The sequence below is a fragment of the Drosophila pseudoobscura genome, chromosome 2 (assembly GCF_009870125.1).
Source record: "Drosophila pseudoobscura strain MV-25-SWS-2005 chromosome 2, UCI_Dpse_MV25, whole genome shotgun sequence".
NCBI lineage: Eukaryota > Metazoa > Arthropoda > Insecta > Diptera > Drosophilidae > Drosophila > Drosophila pseudoobscura.
This window is the reverse complement of record NC_046679.1, coordinates 12,950,824-12,974,851: the sequence shown is the minus strand read 5'-3', so window position 1 is coordinate 12,974,851 and position 24,028 is coordinate 12,950,824. Positions and strand designations below refer to the sequence as shown.

General features: G+C 47.8%; 2 protein-coding genes across 13 annotated transcripts in view; one reads left to right on the top strand and one right to left on the bottom strand.

Annotated features, from left to right (window-relative positions):
* The window catches only part of Calx (sodium/calcium exchanger 3), a 35,990-nt gene extending 12,087 nt beyond the window's left edge, over nucleotides 1–23,903 (top strand). For 4 of the 12 annotated variants that reach the window (XM_015181817.2, XM_015181807.2, XM_015181816.2 and 1 more), the window contains exons 2-12: nucleotides 784–2,968; nucleotides 17,192–17,283; nucleotides 17,872–17,886; nucleotides 18,691–18,729; nucleotides 20,106–20,135; nucleotides 21,062–21,210; nucleotides 21,641–21,740; nucleotides 21,810–21,935; nucleotides 22,024–22,182; nucleotides 22,258–22,429; nucleotides 22,502–23,903. In XM_015181817.2, the coding sequence (XP_015037303.2) occupies nucleotides 1,131–2,968; nucleotides 17,192–17,283; nucleotides 17,872–17,886; nucleotides 18,691–18,729; nucleotides 20,106–20,135; nucleotides 21,062–21,210; nucleotides 21,641–21,740; nucleotides 21,810–21,935; nucleotides 22,024–22,182; nucleotides 22,258–22,429; nucleotides 22,502–22,706 (2,925 nt within the window). In that variant the 5' untranslated portion in view covers nucleotides 784–1,130 and the 3' untranslated portion in view covers nucleotides 22,707–23,903. Of the gene's footprint in view, nucleotides 1–783; nucleotides 2,969–17,191; nucleotides 17,284–17,871; nucleotides 17,887–18,690; nucleotides 18,730–19,494; nucleotides 19,681–20,105; nucleotides 20,136–21,061; nucleotides 21,211–21,640; nucleotides 21,741–21,809; nucleotides 21,936–22,023; nucleotides 22,183–22,257; nucleotides 22,430–22,501 lie in introns of those variants that run through there. The other 8 variants (XM_015181814.2, XM_033377281.1, XM_015181815.2 and 5 more) reach the window with 8 other exon arrangements.
* Alp5 (Alkaline phosphatase 5) lies at nucleotides 14,051–16,000 on the bottom strand. Its single transcript, XM_001358574.4, has 2 exons — nucleotides 14,622–16,000; nucleotides 14,051–14,553 (listed from the first exon to the last, which is right to left on the bottom strand). Exons 1-2 carry the CDS (start codon nucleotides 15,855–15,857, stop codon nucleotides 14,212–14,214), a joined length of 1,578 nt encoding a protein of 525 aa, XP_001358611.3. The 5' UTR covers nucleotides 15,858–16,000; the 3' UTR covers nucleotides 14,051–14,211.
* Nucleotides 23,904–24,028: the final 125 nt, after the last annotated feature.

The window sequence follows — 24,028 nt, the reverse complement described above, 5'->3', positions numbered from 1 at the left end:
CGAAGTGTAACTATTCGGTTCTCAGGGCTTTTTTCTCCGTGTGTAGATATCTTTTCCGAGTTTAATATGCATGTAAATGGACCTCTGATAGCCCTCAAAGGAGCTTTTGAAATGCAAGGGTATCGAGAGATATAATCAAAGGCTCCTTTTTGCTTTTATCTACCGCTAATGTTCCGTTAATTATAGTTTATTTTGCTTTTGGTTCCGCTGCTTGTGTGCCCACAATATCCGTTATTGGCATTTTGTATCGATTCGTTGGTAGATAATTTATTTGTCTTGCAATTTGGTGCACTTTTCAGTTTACAATTTTAGTTTGCAACCAACTTTTGTTGCGTTTCCATTTTCCGGGAAAAGCGACCTTTGTTTGCATCTAGCTTTTCCGCAGTTTTTGTGCCGCCGTACTAGCCTGTGCCGCTTTTATTACTGCATTTTTGTTTATGTTTTATGCTGACTATTTAGGCATTTAATTTATTTATTGTGTAAATACACAAAACAGCTGAAAAACAAAAGTTCTGTTCCGGCAAAGCTCGGGGCAGGGCGCCCCCAATCCGCCCCCCATCCGCCCCCAATCTGCGACCATCTGGATGGGTCGTTCTACCCGGTCTAGCGACTATTTGTGGGCCTTCGCACAACCTTCGCAGTGGCATTGCCGTCTGCGAGCCTCGCCTCGCGACATTCGTGATGCAATGCACCCGAAATAGTTGGCCCAAGAATAGGCATTATAATAAGCGCAAGTCAACTAATGTCACGCCTTCTCCTTCTCCACCCTCTCTCTGATTGCAGGTGCAGCGGCGGACCAACTGCGTCAAAGTGTTAAACGTGCCATTGCGAGAATGCCACCTCGCGGTCCTACGTCATAGTCAACCACCCCCAGCACTCAGCACTCAGCATTCAGCATCAGCATTCAGCATCAAGAGAAATCAGCACTAGCCAGAGAGCACCAGCACAAAGCCCAGAGAAGAATTGAACTTCAAACACAGCCAAATCGAACGCAACAAAGCTTCCAGAATCCAGAAATCCAGAGCCAAGAGAGGAGTTCCAGTTCCCACTTCCCACACTTCCAGAGCGAAGCCCCAAGCGAGCCAGCACTACCAAATTAGTTGTTAACTGAATCCAGAGACTGCTCCGCCATGAAGCTGCTCATAAAGTCCATAATCACAGGCGGCCTACTCGTGTTCTTCATCTATGCTACAGCCCAGTCTCTGGCCAAGGTCCAGGAGGCTGACGAGACGAGAGCATCATACAGGTCGTCGTTTAACAGGAGCGATTTCAGCCTAAAAGACCAGAGTCCCTTTCACAGTCGACGGCTGCGGCAGGCGCCAGATGATGATGGACAGGGAGAGACTGAGATTTCATACAAAGAAGAGAAGCTCGAGGAAAAGGGCAATGAGATTCGAGAGTGCAGCCAGGGCCTGGTATTGCCCCTGTGGCTGCCGCAGAAGAACATCTCGTTGGGAGATCGTCTGATACGAGGATTTGTCTACTTCGTGATACTGGTGTATCTGTTCGTTGGGGTCTCCATCATCGCGGATCGGTTCATGGCGGCCATCGAGGCGATCACGTCCATAGAGCGAACTGTGGTGGTGCGCGGACCCAACAACGAGAAAAAGACGATGAGCGTGCGCATATGGAACGAGACGGTGGCCAATCTCACGCTGATGGCTCTGGGATCGAGTGCCCCGGAGATCCTGCTCTCCGTTATCGAGATCTACGCCAAGGACTTTGAGAGCGGCGACCTAGGACCGGGCACCATCGTCGGCTCCGCCGCCTACAACCTGTTCATGATCATTGCCGTGTGCATGATTTGGATACCAGCGGGAGAGGTGCGTCGGATCAGGCATCTGCGCGTCTTCATTGTCACCGCCGCCTTTTCGATCTTTGCCTATGTCTGGCTGTGGGTCATCCTCTCCGTCACCTCCCCGGGCATCATCGAGGTGTGGGAGGCCCTTGTCACCCTGCTTTTCTTCCCCATCACCGTCATCTGGGCCTACATTGCCGAGCGCCGCATGCTCGTCTACAAGTACATGGACAAGAACTTCCGCGTGAACAAGCGCGGCACCGTGGTGGCCGGCGAACACGACCAGGTCGAGATGGATGCGGAGAAGGGGCGCCATCCCCTGTCTGTCGGCTTCCAGTCTACTCGCAACTCCGATGCCGAGGCCTTCGACGAAGCGCGACGCGAGTACATCACCGTGCTGTCGGAGCTGAGGCAAAAGTACCCCGAGGCGGAGCTAGAGCAGTTGGAGATGATGGCCCAGGAGCAGGTTATCTCGCGCGGCAACAAGTCGCGCGCCTTCTACCGCGTCCAGGCCACCCGCAAGATGGTCGGCAGCGGCAATCTCATGCGCAAGATCCAGGAGCGCGCCCACAGCGATCTCACCGAGGTGAAGGCCAGCCTGCAGGCGAGCGAGGAGGACGACGAGGACGAGCAGCCGACCCGCGTGTACTTCGAGCCGGGCCACTACACGGTCATGGAGAACTGTGGCGAGTTCGAGGTGCGCATCGTGCGCCGCGGCGACATCCACAGCTACTCGACCGTCGAGTACGAGACCCAGGACGGCACAGCCATCGCCGGCACCGACTTCATTGGCAAGAAGGGAACGCTCTGCTTCCCGCCGGGCGTCGACGAGCAGCGCTTCAAGATCGAGGTCATCGATGACGACATTTTCGAGGAGGACGAATGCTTCTACATCCGTCTGTTCAACCCATCGGAAAATGTGATTCTAGCGGTGCCCCAGATCGCCACCGTAATGATCCTGGACGACGATCATGCCGGCATTTTCGCCTTCACCGATTCCTTCTTTGAGACCAGCGAATCGGTGGGGCTCTACGAGGTGACTGTCATGCGCTATTCCGGCGCTCGTGGCACCGTCATTGTGCCATATTGGACCGAAGACGAGACCGCTGTCGGTGGTAAAGACTTTGAGCCCGTACGCGGCGAACTGATCTTCGAGAACAATGAAACAGAGTGAGTACATATCGAAGAATATTAACCTATATATGTCTTGAAGTGACCTACTATTGTTGCGATTAGCACCGCGACGATTCGGCCCCCGGGTCACGCAATGCGAACTCCCAACGGAGTCTTTCAGCAAACTCGCAATTTCCGCTCTGGGAATTGACGGGCACAGAAGCCGTGCGTGCAAGATAGTGCGCCTCGAATCGATTAAAGTTGAAATAATTTGGGTCTTTTAATTGCCACACCACCTGCCAGACGGCATTGGCAAAATGCTCACTGCAAAATGGCAGACACTCGGGAGATGGGTTTATGGCCGCCCCCACTCCACTCCCAAATAGCATTGTCAGCGCTTCTGCACTGCCTGGCACCACCTGTTCTCGACTCATGAATCTATTATGTATGTGTGTGTGTGTGTGTGCATATATCCTGCTGTGTGCTTGGTTCCCCCGTTGTCCTGGCTGCGTGCTGTGCGACAACGCGTAACAATTCCCTGCCAGGCATTAACATTAACACCCAACACAGCAGCGAGCAGCGAGCACCAAGGCAAAAACAGCACAGAACAGAAAACAGACCTGAACAGATCCCGAAACCAAGCTGTAATTAATTTTGCAAAATTTATTCATTGTGATGAAACATTTCGCAGACGACAGCCACACTTAGTTAACTTGTTTTGCATATGTTTTGCGGGCCTCATCCTCGTCCTCATCCTCAGAGCCATGTCCATGTCCATGTCCATTTCCGAAACTGACTGGCAGCACGCAACATGACCACAAATATAAGTCAGTTTTGGCCAGGCCCAGACAGGAGGAGCTGGGAGGCGCTCGAGGATGATTTATAGTCCTGCCAAATGAGCAGCATATGGTAGGAATTAGGCAGACAAGTGCACTGCGAGAAAAGAAGACGTAGAACGTTATTCATTCAAAGCTTAGTAAGGGAAACAAAGTACACATTGGTGTGTCTCAGTGTGGCCCTAACTTAAAGGTCAATTATCGGCTCTGGCTCTACTCCTGTGAACTATTTTTAGCACTAGATCCCTCAAGGCCCTGTCCTTTGCTTCCTTTGCAGTTGCTTTAATTTGAAGGCTCCCTAATTGGGACCATTTTGGACTTTCTTACTTGGCTAATTAGATCACAGAGAGTGCTGGTTTTAAATGTGGGGGATTTCCTCCCTGCCAAAACTTTATCTTCGCTCTCTCTCTCTCTCCCTCTGGGGAAGGGACTCGCCACCATGCCACATTCAACTGCGGCACTGGCGCAAAATTGTTTCAAACACGTCCCGCTCAGGCATAACATAAATTGTTGAGGTTTTTTCATTATTAAGTAATAACCAAAACGGCGCAGACAATTAGAGGAGAGCACACCTCCCCACCTGTCAACGTCAACGGGGGAAAACTTAAAGGAATGAAGTGGCAACGATGCCGTGCCACACCAGGGGGAACGTACAAGCAGTTGTGGACTTGCCCGTGGACGAGGACGTGGCTGAAATGCTCCCAAAGTGGTCGTTAAGCTTTTAGCCGGGGAAAGTCAGTGCTTAAACCGTTTTGCCATTTGCAAAGACAGTTGGAATACTTTTGAATGTTGGTTTGGTGTCCTCCATGGATGCACTAGCTCCCTCTCTGTCTCTCTCTCTGCAATTACTCGGAAAAGTTTTAAAACGTTTCATTGTATACGTAGCCACTGGCCCAATAAATTTCCTTTTCTTTTCCTTTTCGCCGCTCTCCGTCTCTGGGTCCTAGCAATCCTTGAGGATACTTGGCAGCATTTACAGCCACTCAAGTTGAATGCCTTGCGGTGGCTTTGGTAATAATGTTTGTTTTTAATGTTGCCAGTTTCGCCGCCTTTGGCCTCGTCAGTACCGCCGCATGCTCGGTGGCAGGAGGCCAGTCTCCCCCCTAGTGCTGTTCGATCTGTGGATCCCTGGGGCCCATTTGGCTTGTCAGCCAGTGCAGTCTTCACTACTCGGAACCTGGATACTGGAAGCGCCAGTGCCTCAAGAGTATTCAGTGAAAGTTGGCCATAAACTAGGGCGCACAATTAAACACATTTTGATGTATTTTTAAATGCCCATTAAAGCGAAAGTGTGGGACGTGGAATTTAAAGAGCAGGCAGGCGGGCAGGCAGACAAGCGTGAACAAAATGAAGAAATTAAATTTTGCTCGCAAATCCACTTTGAAGTTGATTTGGATGTGAATGTGTTTTGGTCTGGCTTTGGGTCTGTGGCTGCAATAAATTTCCTTTTCGCCCACAATAACTTTCTCTGCTCTGGCCTGCTTCTGCTGCTGTTTCTGTTTTAATGAAAATCAAAATCCGCCACATACACACCCTCCACTGGGACGACACACACACACAACCAGTGGCACACACCCACAACCAGTGGTAATTCCCAGCTTTCAGACAGCGGAAATGCGCAACAGCACTAGCAGCAGCAGCCATGTAGTTGGCCATCATAAAAAACAGCAGCAGAAGAGGCGGTAGCTTCAGCGCCCGACCGTAATGCCATAAAGTTCTACGGTAGAACAGCAAAAAAAAGAAGAACAGAGCCCCAACAGGGAGAAGGAGGGGCGGTCTACAAAGTGCCAACACTGTTGCATAAATTTGTATAATCTGGTGGCGTGGGAATAGAGAGGGGAGAGGGACCAGGGGCCAGGGGACATTTAGATTGAGTTATAGGGCCTTAAATAACCCCCCACTTGCCACGTTGCAGCGTTGCAGACAGAGCTCGACTTTCCTGAAAATAAAAGCTAAAATTCATAGCCTACTTTTCTGCGCCGCATTAACGATAACATCCTTTAGGCGGCGAAGGGTCGGGAGGGTCAGGAGAGGAGCTTAGACAGCAGACATTTCCATTAGGCGCCGCCCAGACAGATGTCGGGGGCATTTGTTAATTAGCCACAGTTTAGGCGGCTTGCCACGTGGCCCAAAAAATACCACAAAAGGTAGCATCTTCAAGAACTAGTCTCCAGGGTGAGGCTCTTTGATAGACACAATCCCTGGACGTGCATGAACCCACTTCCAGGCATATAAAAGTCAAACATAAAAGATATACAGAGGAAGGATCCCCCTTGTCCTTGTTCCGAGTTCAAGTAAAGATAAGAGCAAATATTTTATTAAGCACACATAATCTAAAATTGAAATTTATGCTATTTCCACCCAGAGAACACCAAGGGATACGGGTGGGCGAAAAATCCAACCAACTTACAAGCTATCATCCTCTCGTGTGCGGTTTTTGCTTTCACTTTTCATGTAACATTTCCGGTGGCCGGCGGGAAAATTGCCCCAGCTACTGCCGCTTCTTGACAAGTAAGCGAAGTCTGTCTCCAACTGGCTGAGCTTGTGGCAGTGGCAGTCACGGTCTGTGGCAAGCTGCCTAACTGCCAGAACTTTCCCATCCATGTGAGCGTGAACACGAGCAAACAGCCACAATGCCTTCGCCTTTGCCTTTGCCTTTGCCTCCCGTAAGCCCCATTCGAAGGCACTCAGGCAATCCTTGCTTGACTGTCATGAGTCGCCAATTCCTCGTGGACAACAGGTTGTGTGGAATTTTGAGTGCACTTCAGATGGCTATGAGCCGAGCCAAAACTATGATTTCATTTAGATAAGACACAATAGAGGAAAGACAAATACCTATCGCTGATAGAGCCCAATCAATATATTCGCTAGGAGAGAGAGAGTATCTACCATTCGATTGGTTCAATCAGGGGCGAGTCGAGTCTCTTATTTGCGATTCAATTTGCTTTGGGGTGCTCGTGCTCGTGCCTGGGCCTCCGCCTGGGCCTGGGCCTCCGCCTCCGCCTGGGTCCTTGCTCTTCGCTCGGCATATAAATTACCGACGAACGGCAACAGGCAGCAAATTGTCTGTCCGTCCATCCTAGCCAATGTCAATTGGTTGTTGTTGTTGCTGTTGCTGCTTCTTGGGGCTTGGGTTCGAATTTCTCGTGTTTATCTTGATGTCGTTAGCCTGAATCGTTGTTGGGCCTCCACAGAGCCCCCCCTCGATCCTTGGCTGCGGTCGCTCACCGGGGAGTCTGTGTTTTGCGAGGATTTTGGTTACTTTTGTTTTTGCTTGTTATTATTATGACATCCTCGACAACAGGAGGGAGCTGCTTCATCAACATCGAGATGAGCAGCAGCCGAAGGCCTGGGGCATCTGTTGCTCTCGACCTTCCCGAAAGGGGTTTAGGGTTACGGCTACCCCAAGCCCCTCCCTGGCAACCTGCTCTTCAACTCTGCCGAAAGTATAATTTAAGACGCTTTAAAACGCTTGTTCAACTGCAAAGTAAAGCGAAATAAAATTTCGATTTTCGCATTCAATGGCAGGGAAAATTGAATAAGACCTACGCGTATAAGAAAGTTTTCTAATAACAGGAACATTCTGAAGCAGCGGCCTTAAATTTGGAAAGCAATTTCGGTGGCTTAAGTACTTCTGGCCCCCGCCATCAATTGGGAAAATGTTTATTTTTGCAAAATGCGTTTACATAATTGAGAACAGATGAAAGTATTTATTTATAAATATACACGCATGAAAATCGGGTAAAACCAAAAGCAAATGGTCGAACAACGCAATAATAAAGTGTTTAATACCGGTAGTAAAAGGTATTTCGATTAATTAAGCTACGAAATAAATCTTTTTTAGTTAACAATGGGGGCTGTTCCGCACACTCAATATATATTTCAAAAAATCACCTTTAATCAAGCTCAGATGGAATTCCGATTACCCATCACCTGCGTTTGTGTATACCGATTTATTTTTGATTGGAAAAAATGCACATTACCATTATTGATTGTGCGAGCATGTCTGCTCTTTCTGACAGCTGCCTCTTTACCATCTGCAACCTCACAATCATCGCCTTCAAGTCGAACATTTCCACTGGAGCTGGAGTTGGAGCTGGAGTGAGCAAAGCTGTGTAAATCTTGTGAAAATGTCAAACCGTTGCATGCAGCATCCTGCTGTGTGCTTTGCAGCGCTTTGTAGTATCGTCAGACTGTGGCTAACAACTCGATAAAGCAGCAGCAGCTGCTGGTGACAGACCAACCAGGGCCAGAACCAGAACTGTCGCTCGTTCAAATGATGAAACAGCACACAGGCAATGTCAAAGGTCACCTCCGCACATCAAAATCCACATCCACATCCACACACATGCCATGACAGGACTGATTGTGAGTTATGTTAGCGAAGCACTTTGATCTCTCTGTGCCCGTCCAGGATTCAAGGTTGCTGCTCTGCTCTGCTGCCTTCACATTGGCTTCTTCATTAAAACGTCAACTAAATGTGACTGATGGCTGGGCCAGGTCAAAGGAAAGTCAAGGAAAATGGCAGGCAAGACCAGAGAAAAGGCCTCCCACCTGTCTGCGGCCAGGGAGAGCATCATTACAAATTACCTGGCACGCCTGAGAGGCCCCACTGTCTCGGCTGTCTCATCGCTGACTCATCGCGCACCCAATTAGGCAGGGACCTCCAGCATAAACATGCCACAGCACTTAGGCCATCTTGTTGCCTTAAATGAATAGAAAAGTGTGGCTCAGATCGGACCAACGAAAGTGCATAGCCATAAGAGCTTCTCCAAGAACTGAAAGCCATTTAGGATTTCCACTTTGGAATTTTTCAATTTCAATTGCGGGATTTGTTGGCTATTTCTGTGATTTATATTGGTTCAGAGTTGGCCTCTGGGGGGGATTACTCTTCCACTCGATTTGCATTCAAGCGAATGGCTAAGGGGCCAGATCAGGCAGGACTCTCGGAACACACAGAACAAAAGACGTACCTCATGGCCGTATCAGGAATCTTTAATGAATTGCTGTGGCTCCTTCCTTTTGTTCCGAAGCCCCAGCCCAGACGAGTGGAAAACTTTTTGTAAAGTCCTCCTGCTCCTGGCCAACACAAAGGCGGACAGGAGGCCAGTGAATGCTGCTCCTTTGGGTGAGGAAAAGCGAGAAGTTTTCCTTATGAATTCTTAGTTCATTGAAGCAATTACTTCAACTTTTGCAATTACAGACTCAATAAGTAGGTAATTATGAACCCCAGCTATGCCCCAGCCTTCCCCAAGTTTTCCATCATTTCCGCAAAATATTTTCACCCAATTCTGATGCCACAGTGTGTGTGTGTGTGTGTGTGTGGTGTTTACTGCCTTTTAATGAATGAATTATTACTCAGACGACATGGCATCTCCGGCCATGCCTCGCATCTGCCTCTCCCCCCCTGGGCTTTGTGTGTGCACCCGACAAACACAACACGTTGTCTAAACAAAAACATCAAAAACATACGAGTATACGTTTATACGCTTATACGTTCATCCGAGGGTTGTGCGCGAGCCTGTTCAGCGCATTTTATGGCCAAATCTCTGGGCCATGCTGCCACATGTTCCCGCCCGAACGTGAAGATGAACCCGTGTGTTGGACCGTATGAGTAGCTGTAGCCAATTAAAAGGTAATTTAGAATTCCAGAAAAAACATCTCACGTTTATTTGCTGTGGAAACTTTTGTCATGGTCAGCGTCAGCGTTCCGCCAGAGACTCCTGCAAAACACAACCCAGAATGTGAGAAGAAGCGCAAAAATAACAAACGCAGACCGCAATTTTCGGTCGGTTTTTATTTGGTTGTTTTCACTGCGGTCTGTATCAACACACAGAGATTTGAGTTGATTAACAACGACGGACCTGGGCCATTGGGGGAGAATATTTCCTAGAATCTCCCACCATTCTCAATGCCATCAGCGATTTTATGATAAGACTACGAGTATAAATATGTGTGTACACACTGCCAGCAAATATACAGTTACTGTTTATTTTGTTGTTGCATTTTTCGGACCGCGCAGTAAGTCTTTGGGGCGCCTCACCAAGGACTGTGCATTTTGTTGTTGGATTCTGGGAACCGATTCAGCTGGAAGTCGTCGTACCACAAAGCATCGAACGAAAATTGAAATGGAATTTATCCCTGATGCTATTTCTTGCTATTTTATAGTCTTTGATACGGCATAAAGAAAGGAGGCATAAAAGTATACGATAGATATGGTGGAATATGTGCGGTTTTTGAGTGTTCTGAAAAGATCCCTGCTGCCAAGGACTGTGGAGCTACTCGGATGTGCATCACGTTGAAAATCCATGGGTTTTAATATCACGAATGTACCCGTAATTTGAGTCACACAACATCTTGGTACTCTAAGAGTCTCTGGTCTTACCTTTCCACCACATAGAGGTGGGGTGTATGGGGTGGTGTATGGGCATAAAGACTCGTACCTAAAATATACTTCCTAGAACTGTGTAGGAACAGCATTCTGCGCTCAGTTTGAAGATGAAAACAACCAGAGGAGCAACTAAATTAAATTGTTATCCAACCCGGAGGACAGGGCCACGTGCGCTGGTCTCCGGGGAGGCCCGGAGCGTCTGTCACAGGCTTCGCTGGTTTCCACATCCTTTCCCCTGTCCTGCTGTTGGCCACACCACCTGCATGTCACCTGCTGCTCCAACGCCACGCCATTTTGCACCCTTGTCTTGCCGGGCCCGTACTCTGCTGACGGGTTATTATTTACCCGATTCGATTGTGACCACTGTTGTGCCCGTGCAGTGGAGTGTTGTGTTTGTGTTTGCGTTTTTGTTAATTTCGCGCCTCAACAAGTGTAATTTGTTGTCTTTGTCGGCGACAGACAACCCGCTTTCGGGGTAATTTTTGCCTTGCTTTGCTTTGCTTTGCACCAGGCTGTCACGCTCATTTGTCGAACATGCATTCCTATTTGGCCCTATCGGAATGTTTGCATCGCCAAAGCGATTTACAACATTCTATTTTCGGGGGCCAGATAAGGCGAAACGATTTGATTTTTGAGCAGATAGAAGGTTTTACTCGGGGATCCCCCACGGCTCCTCTGCTCCTCTGCTCACCGTCGCCGTTTAGGTGCCGCCGGGGATCGATGAAATGTTTGCACAAGCCGTTCAGGACTGACATTTTGATGGACTGGCCCAATTAGGGCTCAATTTAACTGCCACTCTGCCGCAGCCAATAAAGCCCTGCAGCTCATTAGGCAGCCTTCCGTGGGAGACGTGGCCTGGCCGGTGGCTTGGGGCATCGAATATTTGTACTTCATCGTCGGCTACATGTACTTGCCATAAATTTTAAATGAATCCGGCACTCGTTCGGTCAATATTGGACGGGCTGATAGACTGATACAACAGCAACCTCCACATCGACCAGCGATGATTGACTTTCCAAAAGTAAACACAATTTCATTTTCAATTTATTAAATTTACGCTCTTGAACTTTGCACTTTCCCAGCGGCGCCCACTCGACACCCGCCAACAGCCGGTGGCAGCAACAGCAGCGCCGAGCGGCAGCGCCGAGCGGCAGCGCGTGGCAGGCAGGCCACTTGAAGACATTAAGTATGCATGTCGGTGATGCAGCATTATTGAATTATTGATCCATAGACAGCAATTGCGGAGAAGTGATTGTCATTACCATAATATCAGGGGGCCTCTGTGGCTGTCGCCACCTGTTGCTCTCCTCACTCGGTCATCGTCAAAGTCCCCGCCGGAGAGGCGGCACTCAACACTCAACTCATAATTGCTTGCCGTGTACATAGGCTCAGGTGGGGTCAGGTGAGATTTAATTGAATGCCCAAAAGGGCAATCAATCTGCCAGCTCAAATACCTGGCGGAATTTCCGCCCGCGCATCCTGACTTTTGCTGGAAATTCCATTAAAACCAGAGCCACATTAGTTATGGAAAGGCTAATATTAGTCGGCCAGCCAGATGGCATTGTCCGTGAATATCGAATGGATTGTGCACTCGGGCCGGTCACGGATTTTAAGCCATTTTCTGGCCGCAGGTGCGCCCTGGTGACTCGGGCAATTTCCTTGAATCTAAAATTTAAAATTCAAAACCTAAAATGCCACACACTGTGTCCCAATAATATGATATGCAGCCGCAACGTCATTTGAAAAACAAGCCCCACCTCCGCCCAAACCCCAGGCGACAGCTCACCGCGGAGTGGGTGGCTGGATAAGCGGTAAGATAGGAGCCCAAAGGATTGGGCGGAGGAGGAGGAGGAGGAAGAGGAGGAGGTAGGTGGCTTGCCAACAAAAGGTAAAACTTTTCCCTGAGTTGGCAATTGGGGTTTAATGGTTAGAAACCAGCCCTAAGCCCCCATACCTTATCCCTCCCCCAGACCACAATTTCCACTTTCCATTCAGATCCCCTAACTGCCAACTCTGGGGGGACTCCCTTGTGCACTGCTCATTGCTATGCAAATTGCTGTATTTTCTTTAATTTTATTTTCAAGCAAAAGTTTCCGAAGCCCCCACTGTTTCACATATCCCCACCCCCACCCGCACCCGATTTCCCCAACCCATTCGCCTATTCGTAGACGTTGTCGTTGTCCCTGTCTGTGGGTGGCAGGGTGGCAGGGTGGAGGTCGGCCTCGCCCTTGTGTTGACTAAGTAATGCTATTATGTGTGCTTGACCATATGGGCATGGCAGGGGTCACCAGTAGACAATGGCTGAAGGATTTTGCATGCCAGCCAGAAGCACGAGCAGGAGCACCAACAGCAGCAGGTAATTGAGGCGCTTAGGAGCAGCACGGAAATCTGACTGCCATCATGGCACTCGGACTCTTGTGTGGATTATTACCCAGAGCTGTGGCATCAATCAGCCCAGGCCAGTATGTTTGTGTGGGATCTGTGGCAGATGGCTGTGGATGAGCCCCATAATCGTCGGCTTACAGCCTAACACTCAAAGCCAATTGTCTCGTCTCGTACAGGGTCTAAATTGGGGATATATCTGCTGTTGTTTGCCTCATGAACTGACGCTTAATTTTAATCAGTGTGAATCTTAATCAGATTCAGATTTTGATGATCGTATGAGTGCCCGCATGGCACATGGTTGTCGGTGTAAGTGTCTGCGGTTTCCCAGACCACACTCTGGCCCTATCCTACGCTACCCTTAGTAGGCCTCTCCCTCTCCCTTGGCTTTGACTTTGCCGCATTTGGTCGCCACAATGTTGGCTGACGTTCGTCTGTCTGCTTTTTCTGGTCGTGGTCTCTGGTCTCTGGTCTCTGGCTTCTCACTTGATAGTTTTGCAAAATCAATAGACGCGTTAAGCGCAAGCCATTCAGGCATGTGTATACACATACACATACCCATCTATGTTCGCGCGTGTGTGTGTGTGTGTGTGTTGGTTAACAATGGACGACAGCGATGTGGCCGTTGCCATTGAAATCAAACGGCGGAAGTGCTTCAGGCATAGGCAATACAGCAAAAATTAGCATTGAATGTCAGGGCAACGCCGACGAATGGCGGGACAGGGGCAGAGGCCGGAAAAGGGCTATGGCAAAAGTTTTGAGGTTAGCTCCTAGCCCTTCCCCCCCGACCGGTTACACATTGGTTGGGTTAATAGCCCTCATAGGAAGAGAGGGAAATGAGGTCTTGGCATACGCTACACTCGGGGCACGGGACACGGGGAACCCATACGTTGACACAATTCCTATTCCAGTTGCAATTTGCTAGTTTGTCTGTCTCTGTGTCTGTGTGGCGGATATAATTTAGCGTTCAATCAAATCGGAAATGGAAATACCCACACACACACACACACACACACACACGCACAGACTGGTTGGCAGAAAGGGTTCTTCTTTTTGCACCGCCAATTTGTGAGCAATTTTTCCGCTTTACTCAAAAAGGTCGCTCCCCAGCCCTCAATGACGCACGATGGTGTAATTGTTTTAATTGCCTGGATTGGATCTGCATGCAGTACAGTATTTAGAATTCAAAATGCAAATAGGCAATTTTAAAAACTCCTTCCTTCAGCGCTCTTTAATCCCACTAATGGGGGGGCGCCAGCTCTTTGGAGGCCGAACGCAGAAATTTGCACATTTCCAAGGGTTCGTTTCGGGTTCTGGGTCGGCTTCGTCTGAAGGAAGGTTTGGCCCCAAAAAAACAACAAACTTTTGGCGTGCACACGCAAGGGACCGAGAACTCCCATCAAAGCTCTGATGAGTTTCAAATTGTGAATTACGAGGGAGGATGGGGAATGGATGATGTTGCTCCACTCCCCCATGACACCGCCTCGAAACACGGAACGGGTGGAGAAAGTAACCCAGTTAAGAGCTAAGTAGAGAGAGTTTTCCTGGCATTTCGCTTTAATTCAATTTGCAGTCTGCGCTCGCATAATCAACTCGAGTGCAGGCGAATGCAAATGCCATGCCGCTCGCTGGATTTAATGAGCTTCAAACTTAATTGTTATGGGCAGGCGGCATGCCATCCCCTCCTGCCACTACGTGCTGCACATGGTGTGTCCCTCGCCCAGGCAGGCGGCATAGGCCATCAGGTGGGGGATGGTGCTCTGCTCGTAGACGCCGGTGAACAGATGCGACCAGGGACCCACAGCATAGACGGCCACATCGTCGCCGCCGTGCGAATCGTCGTACATAGGCACGCCCGAGGGGAACTGGTCGTCGTGGGCGCCCGTCACCACGGTGGTGGGATCCCTGCGCTCCTTCGTCTCCGTGTCGTAGAAATTCTCGTAGCTGGGACCGTTGGCATAGCTCAGGACCATATAGGGTTGGCCGTCGTTTCCGTTCACGGGTGCCTTGCCAAAGATGTCTTCGCCGCGGTACTGAAAAAGATAAACCCCATATAAGTCTAGGCTCTGAGGGACCAAAGTAGGATTGAGTGACGTCCTACCCCATATCCTGCATAGCTAAACACATGCGAGTGATCCGCAGTGACCACCAGCAGGGTGTCCTCTTCGTTGGTCAGCTCCTGGGCGGCGGCAATCGCTTTGGAGAACTCAATCGTCTCGTTCAGGGCCATGCGGGCCATGTTCTTGTGATGGGCCTGGTCGATGCGACCGCCCTCGATGAACAGGAAGTAGCCCTGCTCGCTCTGGCTCATGTACTCGATGGCCTTGCGCGTCATCTGCTCCAGCGAGGGCTGGGGGCTGTCCTCCGCCGTCTCCATGCGGTACTGAATGTGATCGTAGTTGAAGAGTCCCAGCAGGCGCTGGGTGGTGGTCACGTTCACGGCCATCAAGTCGTCCACGGTGTCCACGAAGACGTTCTGGGCATTGGCCGCCTTGAACTCCTCGATCAGGTCGAGGCCATCGGTGCGCTTTCCCTCCTCCGACAGAGTGGAGTCCACGAAGTTCTTGCGTCCGCCGCCAAGGATCACCTTCAACTTGCTACCCACCTCGCCGCGCGCCAGCTGGTAGGCGATGTCCTGGATACCCGAGTCGGCGCCGCAGTCGGAGATCACCTCCGCGTCGTTCTCCCAGTCCCGCTCGGCAATGTGGGCGTAGACGCCGGAGGGAGAGGCATGGGTCACGCGGGTGGTGGTCACCAGACCCGCCCACTTGCCCGCATCCATGGCCCACTTGGCGATCGAGTCGACGTGCGTGCTCTCGTCCAGCATGGACGTGCAGTCGGTGCGGGGCACGACTCCGTTGACGCCAATGGTGCCCTCCTGGCCCTTGACCCCACACAGATAAGCGGTGGCCGTGCACGCCGAGTCGGGGACAATCTTGTCCACGGAGTAGGTTTTCGAGAGGCCCGTGTAGGGGAAGTTCTCGAAGGAGAGGGACTTCTCCTCGCCCCCGATTAGGTTGCGGGCCGCAGAGGTTGTGGTCACACCCATGCCATCGCCAATGAAGAGGATCACGTTCTTGGCCTGACGCTTGTTCGGCTCTGTGGCCAGCTGCTTCCTGATGAACTCCACACCCTGCTCCCGCCAGAAGGCGTTGGTCTCCTCGCCGTCCACCTTGCGAATGGCTCGCTTCGGCTCCGGCAGATCCGGATGCATACTACGCTCCCGGCACTGCTCCGGGCCGCGCAGGCACTCCGGCGCTGCCCCACTAGGACTGGGGCTGGCCAGCAGGAACAGAAGCCCGACGGCGATCAGAACGGCGTTTGCTCGGAGGAACATCTTGCTGTAGACTGGCCCGCGTAGGCTTCGGACAGGGGCAGTCTGCCCAGAGAGCGGTCTGGCATTTGCACGTCCCGTCGATGCAGATTGCGATAAGATAGGCGGCCAGAGGTGGCGGCTCCATAAACACCAGAATCGCCCCAAATCTAATACGCCTCTAATTCCTTAGTCCGAGGCGTGCTTTTATTTACGATGGTCGGCCAGTAAGAAATTTTATAGATTTATTGTGCTGTTCGCTCCGTGGCCGAGCACGTGAGTAGCCGGACTTGTTGCCGAGTGGGGTGAGGGACGGGACAGGTGGTCGATAGGCGTCGCTGAAAGCCATTCGCCATTCACCATTCACCATCACGTAATCATCTGGGAATATTCGGAAAATCTGGCGGCTGCACGTGAACGGATAAGCCCGATGAAAGGCTGGTGTCCACTGTACAGCCGCATTTCATTTGTTTGTAGCCATAAAAACAGGTCGGTCAAAGCCATAAACAGGTGACTGTGCGGTGCGACCCACGCATGGCGCCAGCGAAAATGGAGACCAATGCAAAGGCATTCGAACGGAAGAAAAGCAGCTGCCAAGCAACCAAGCAACCCACCAAGCAGAAAACAGAAAACTGAATACAGAAAGGTTAAAGTTGACCCTGTCCAGTGGAGGAATTAGAGTGGGTGGTGCTGGGTGCTGTGGATGTGGGCGGGAGTTGACCTTCGTTTGCACTTGGTTTGTGCGAAAAGGAAAATCGCCAAATGCCAGGAGGAAAGAATGCCAGAATGCAACTGTTGAATACCGAGTACATACACAAATCTTAAAGGTTTTCTGTTTGGCCACTCGACGCTATCGATATCGCTATCGCGCTGGTGGCTGGTGGCTGCTTGGTGGATGTGTTTGGGCCAACAAATAGTCGAGTTTATGGCTAAAAATACGTAAATTCCTTGAAGCAATTATAATTTTGACTCACTCTCTGATGTGGTGCCCAATGCGGTGCACATTTGTAGTACACAGTACTACAGCAGCCCCGGCACCACATGAATAATGCCAATATTTATGTGCACACTGGGGCGTATACGTATTTTTTTATTTACAGCCAATAGAGGGGGCGGTGCGGGGCCATAGTGTCGCAGCACACACAGAAACGTAATGCTGGCTAATAAATTCGGAGCTCTGTTTCGAGTGTCAAGATTGCGGCCATTTAGCCAAGGCAAGGGCATTAATCAAACAGCCAAAGCCTCATGGCTCGTATGGCTCTCATGGCTCTTGGCTTCTGGGCAGTCCATTACACATCTGACACTGTCCATGAGGCAATGATTTGGTGACTCTGTGCTAATACTCTTTGCATTTGCAGAAAGAACTTCGAAGTACTCATTCTGGAGGAGAGCAGCTACGAGAAGGATGTCAGCTTCAAGGTCCACATCGGAATACCACGATTGGCACCAGGTGAGTGTTGGCCTCTGACACAGCGCGTTCCAGCTGCATTACAGCACCGAGTCCTAGACCGAGTCCTAGATCCACAACCCTCCCCGAAACCCACAACCCACAATCCACAATCCAAACTCACAGCCCCACTTCCCCCCTCTGACAATGCTAACCAAATTACTCGAAGCAGCCCAGCGTACTCGTAGAAGTGCACCCGAAGAAGGCACAAGTTTTCATCTTTTTTTGGTAAAAAGTTCAACAGGCGTCACCGGGGAGATTAATTCCCAGGGAAAACCCCCACACTGTTCCATCCACTCTCCACACTCCACTTTCTCCTTTCCACTTGTGAAAAACCAATGTGAGAACCCACTTCCACTCCTTCGACCCCTTTGAACCCAAATATATTGAGAACAGGCAAGAAAATACAAAAAGATGACAAAAAAAATAGAATCTAAAAATTGTCTGTCAATTGGAAATTCCAATTTGAATTTGAATTTCAATTGAGACAAAATGTGTGTCTCCTGGTCGCATCCTATATTTCTATCGACTTCTATCATGGGTTCTTTTTATACTTTTTGGTCTTTTAATTTGTGTTCTTTATGCTTCTAGATTCCCTTCACTACCGTAAGCCTTGAATTGTGCATTAATTAATTTTATTTTAATTGAACACGAAAGCGCAAAAAGAAAAGCGAACAAAACGCAGAACGTTTCCAGCGTGGAAACGTGAAGCGGAAAATGCTAAGAAAGTTACACAAATGCCAATTCCAATTTGGTCAACAAATTCGGGTTTCGGTTTCTTCGAAAAGAAAAACCCTTGAAAATGGTTGCCCCGTGCAACACATCATTTTTCCTTCTGGTCCTTTTCTTTGTTTCACCGAGTGCGGAAATTGCGGCCAAAAAAGTGCAAATTCATTTGGTTCCTTCCTTTTATATTGAACAACAAAAAATAGCCACATTTTAGTTACGTATTTCGTTTCGTTTCGGTGTTGTGTATGTTCTTATGTTCCACCACCCACGAGTAGATGCCTTTTTATGTGTCCCAAAACCCAGTTCCCGTTACCGTTCCCGTTTTCCCATATCTGTTTAGATTTTAGCAATAGGTTCTTAAAGTGTCTTAAATGTTCCCATCGAAGTTTGAACATAGCATTCTTCACTCGCATCTATGTAAACCCCAAACCGAAACAAAACCGAAAGAAACCCAACCCAAACCCACACACATTCCATTCCTTCCATCTCCCATACCACCTTAAGCACTGTGCACTTTGATCCTAAGTATTTATTTCTGTTGACCCATCGAGACATTTGCTTGTGGACATATAACATGACTAAACTAAGCATATACCCATTGTTCACACTTGTTTCTCCAATCCAATCGAACTAATCCACAACGTAATTGCCAAATGAAACACACGTTCAACCCTCACGCAGATGACTTTAATAAGGAATCATTTTTCCATCGATTTTTTGGTATGTACACGTCTTTCTTTGCCATATCTTCGAGATCAACAATTTCGAGTGTTCAGTTAATCGAGAATATGCAAAAAAGTACAACGAATGTCAAGAAAAGATAAACGATAAGCGAAAAACGATAAGCGAAAAAGAAAGATGAAAGTATTTAGTAGCCAATCTCATTGTCATATCTTTTTGGTTTTATTTGATCCTTTTGTCCATTAACACACACGTCGTATACATTATCAGAATTATGTCTTATGCGTATCCGTATTAGTATCGAAAACCGTATATGTATCCGTATCCGTATCCGTATCCGTGTCCATATCTATATGTGTTGTGCTTGTGTTTGAGTATGCCGTGTATCTCTGTGTCTCTGCATTTTGCATTCAAGCTGTAACCATCCAAGAACAATTGCGCTTTTTCGACGCAGCAGCCACGCACTTGATAAATGCAACAAGCTTCCAGCTACTTGTGCTAATAAATTCGAAGAAAAGAAAACAAAATGAATAACGAACAGAGCAAGCAATCGGTCGGGCTTCGTCTTCAATTGAAATAAAGTTGGTCGTGGGTCACAATTTTTGGGTAATGTTTTTGGTTATACTCTATGCTCGGCGGACATTTGTATTACGCGCTTGTGCCCTTCTACGCTTCTTCTGCTCCTACTCCTGTTGTGTGCCTGTGCCCCGACTTGCTGCTCGAACTTGAACTCGAATTTCGAACACGATATCGATAACACACCAATCAAACACACGCCTCTGCATCGCCAAATCGATTTGTAAGTAATATACACGCTACACTGCGTATCTAATTTGATCTCGAACGTATTTACGAATTAAAAACAACTGATATATGTCCTTGAGTTATTGTTTTGCCATAATTCTTATATTTTTTTCTTTGTATTTCGATTTGTGTGTGTTCTAGAACCTAAGGCAACATTTTAAAGCATTATAGTCCCTAATGATCGTGTACGGCTTTTGATTTTAACCCTAACTGTGTAATCCATGTCGATGTGTGTTTCCGTATCTTTCGCTCGTTCGTTCGTTCCACTGCTGTCAACGTGTATTGCATACATATATTGTATTTGCTCATACTCTATATGTATGTATGTCTATCTAGAGCTTAATCGAATCGGAAAGTATAAGTATATGCCCAGCTATCTAAATGTGTAACCCCTTAACCAAGTCAAGAAATGCTCCAGCATAACAACAAGGTAAAAGGATAAATATCATCCAGTAACCACCAACACCATCACGCAGTCGTAGGCATATTCGTTAACTGAATATTTAGAAAGAGATTGTTGAAGCCACATATGCAACATTTTAAAAACCGATTTATCTGAACTCTACTACCCCCTTGATACCTCCATCCACCTGTCATGTCGATGTCTATAGATAAACACGAACACACTGGAGATCATACCTGTGAGTCATTAATATCTTGAGACCTTATGTCCCCATATACATATGTGACCTCTCTGCATGCCACTCTCTCTCTCACTCTCTTTCTCTTTATACATATATATACTCGTATCTGTATGTGTCTTTATGTGTCTGCTTAATATGCAGTTTATCAATTTCCATTTTCCACTCAATTGCATCCTGACGGGCAATTTAGCATAAGTATTTTTGCCAACTCATTGAAACGCTCAAGAACACAAGAACACACGAGTACTCCTCGTTCTTTAAATGGATATGTGGGCGTGATACTTGAGCGTTTCATTGAATTTTCCATGTGTACTCGTATTTTCTGTGTGTGTATCTATCTATCTTTGTGTAGCTTTTCCCCGAATCCAACTTCAGTTGAGGCTTCTCTCTGTTTTTTTCAGCCCGCATCCTTTTATGTATTGTACCTCCATATGCTTTTAATTGGTTACCATTTTCAGCTAATTGTGGCGTGTGCGTTCCTCCGGTTCTATTTGAATTGGAAATTAAATTGAAGTACAATATAATCTATGTATACATATCGGATAATTATATGTTTTGCGCGCGACTCCGCTTTAATCTTTATTCTCTCTTCCATTGGCTGGCTATTTCCATGTGACACTGTCCGCTTCACCCTACCCGATTACCTATCTGTCCACCTCTGTGTTTGCTCCATTTATCCGTAGCACTCCACCGCACCGCACTATCGTTTTTGGATGCAAACACACACCCAATATCAATATCAGTTTCAATATCTATCTATCTATCTATATCTATACCTGTGCCATGTATGCTTAAGATACTCTGTTGTGGGGGGGATGATGGGTTTGGTTGCATGCGAAGTCGAAGATTAACTCGATTTTGTGGCAGAGATCTAAATTTCCGTTTACTTCCCTGTCGACGCCGCTTCTGCTGCCATTGGCCAGACGATGAACTTCAAGCTAAAATCCAAGAGGTGGAGAAGAAGAACACCAAGGATTTAACCGAGCTGGACCGCATCCTGCTGCTGAGTAAGCCGAGGAACGGAGAGCTGTCCACCTCCCATATCCGCATCCGAGAGAGCAAGGAATTTAGGGTAAGTCCGAAACTCCGGTGGGCACGTATCGTACACTTGATTTGATTAGATCCGAGACAAAGGACAATGCAAATGAAAAGCAATTCAATTCACTTGACGGCTAAGCAACAACAACGGGAATCACAGCCAAATCCCAGCACACATTTACATCGGGTTAAGTGAATGCGTGCACGGGACCCGGCGGACACACCAGACACACCCATAATGACAGGCGGCTATCCTTATCCTGTTGCCAGATCAAGTTACGGCTAACCGGTCCTCAGGTGCCAGGCAAATAAGCACCTAATTGTGTGTAAATCTCCAAATGACACTTTGTGTGTTCTGCCTGTCTGTCTGTTAGACAGACTTTTTTATTCTTGCGTATACGTGACGTGCGTATGAGTAATGTCTGAGTGTCTGTGTGTCTCTCTCTCTCTCTCTGTCCCCACAGGCTACTGTCGACAAACTGGTGGCCAAGGCGAATACTTCAGCCGTGCTTGGCACATCCTCGTGGAAGGAACAGTTCAAAGATGCCCTCACCGTCATCCCAGGTACAACGGCCCGCTGCTCTTCATGACATCATCATCGAATTACAACGAACTAACATTTGCATTTTTCAGCCGATGAAAGTGAGTTCGATGATGCGGACGAAGATGTGGAGGAGGTGGTGCCCAGCTGCCTCAGCTACATCAGCCACTTTGTCTGCCTCTTCTGGAAGGTTCTCTTTGCATTTGTGCCGCCCACAAGTGAGTCCCGTTGTGCAGGCTGCAGGCTGCAGACTGTGGCCTACAGACTCGCTGTTTCTATTCCTAACTATGACTCTATTCCCCTTAGACATTTCCGGCGGCTATGTGACCTTTTTGGTTTCGATAACTGTCATTGGTATCATCACCGCCGTCATTGGGGATGCCGCCTCCTACTTCGGTTGCGCCCTCAATATCAAGGATTCGGTTACAGCCATCCTCTTCGTGGCCCTGGGCACCAGCATACCAGGTAAGCTTCTGGGGCAGCGATCCCCCACCCGACAGACACTCTTACATGCCTCACACTCGATTCGTTTCGGTTTAGATACATTTGCCAGCATGATTGCGGCCAAGCACGACGAGGGTGCCGATAACTGCATCGGCAATGTCACGGGCAGCAATGCGGTCAACGTATTCCTGGGCATTGGGCTGGCCTGGTCCATTGCCTCCATTTACCACATGTCCCATGGCGGGACCTTCAACGTGGAGCCGGGAACGTAAGTCTGCCTTTGACACTTTCAAATTTCAATGATAAAATGAATACTTGCACGATTCTCGTCCTGTGACAGGATTGGCTTTGCTGTGGGACTCTTCGTGGCCGAGGCTTTGGTTGCCATCGCTGTGATCATGTCCCGGCGCTGGAACAAGAACATTGGTGCTGAGCTGGGCGGTCCAAGGGGATCCAAGTACTTCTGCGCTTCGATCCTGGTGTTCCTCTGGGTATTCTATGTAACCATCTGCACTTTGGAGGCCTACGACATCATCCGGATCTAAGCGGACCACACCACCCGAATGGCGTTGGCTCAAAGGAAACGTATCGCCAGGACAGAAACGAGAACAAAAACCACACGCGAAGAGGCTGTTCGAAACAGTTTTATAAATGTAAACTTATATATATGTATACGCATATGCACTGCACTGTGCTATGCCATATATATATTGATATTTATTGTGTAAAATTTATGTTAATACTAAGAGTAAAATCGTAATGTTTAACTAGGTTTGTAAGTCGGGCTTATTTTAAATATTGTGTACTATTTTACGATTACCTTACATTACATTACTCTCTTTATTTATATATATATATATTCGATATGAATTGTAAATACAGAAAGGCTGCCACGGCTCAGCAATCTTGTAATTGTAACGAGATCATTCATTGTTATGCCATATATACTTAATTATACACACATACTCTAAACATACAATATATATTTATTATTATCATTCTGCGTACAACTTAAGTCATTGTTGTTGTTTGTTAAAGCTGTACTTAATCCACAAGTCCGCAAACGCGTGGAGGGGGACACTGAGATACCGATACCGATACCGCCCTCGTCCGTTTGAATTCGAATTTAATTTTGAAATTGAAATCGTCTCTCCATCTGTCAGAAATCATTGTTAATTTAATACATGTGTAAGTTTTAGCAGAAAAAATTAAAAGTTTTAGCCAAGAGAAACCCCCTTAAGCTAAATACTACTACGACTACCAATTCTACTACTATAACTACTACTACTACTATTCGTACTATTAATACTTAGGCAGTCTCCTACCCAACAACTAGTTCTAGTCCCTCCATACTAGCTCTTTTCTTGAACTCTGACCAAACCAAGTGGCGGCACTACTTACTAGCGATTAGCCCCGAAAGACCATCAGTGTTTCCACACTGCACACTACTTACAATAACAGGAGCACTAATCAATTTACTTAAACAACAACAAAAAAAAAGACTTTCAATTTGCTTATGTCGCCTGGCAGTGATCGAACGAAATCGAAGTAGAGAAAAACCGGATATTAAGGCAAACACCAAAACCGACAAATAGATGAAATGAATGATAAACAAAACAAAAAAGTGAATGTACGAGTACGAGTAATCAAAATGTAACTAGCAGGTACATATTTTTTGTATAATGTACTATGTATTTTTTTCATATATATTGTAGCAAAATTCTAGCTAAATAATGGGGAGAGGAGCAAGGAGAGGAGAGGAGAGGAAAGGAAACCTAATGATATTTATAGCCATGCATAAATTTGTATTATATGGGGAACTTGCTGATAGAACTTCGCCAAATTTAGACGTAAATTGACGTAATTA

Bases quoted from the DNA above. Each gene is read 5' to 3' on its own strand.
- Alp5 (XM_001358574.4), bottom strand. From the start codon at position 15,857: ATGTTCCTCCGAGCAAACGCCGTTCTGATCGCCGTCGGGCTTCTGTTC. The intron at 14,554-14,621 runs GTAGGACGTCAC...TATCTTTTTCAG, and splicing joins TTAGCTATGCAGGATATGGG to TACCGCGGCGAAGACATCTT.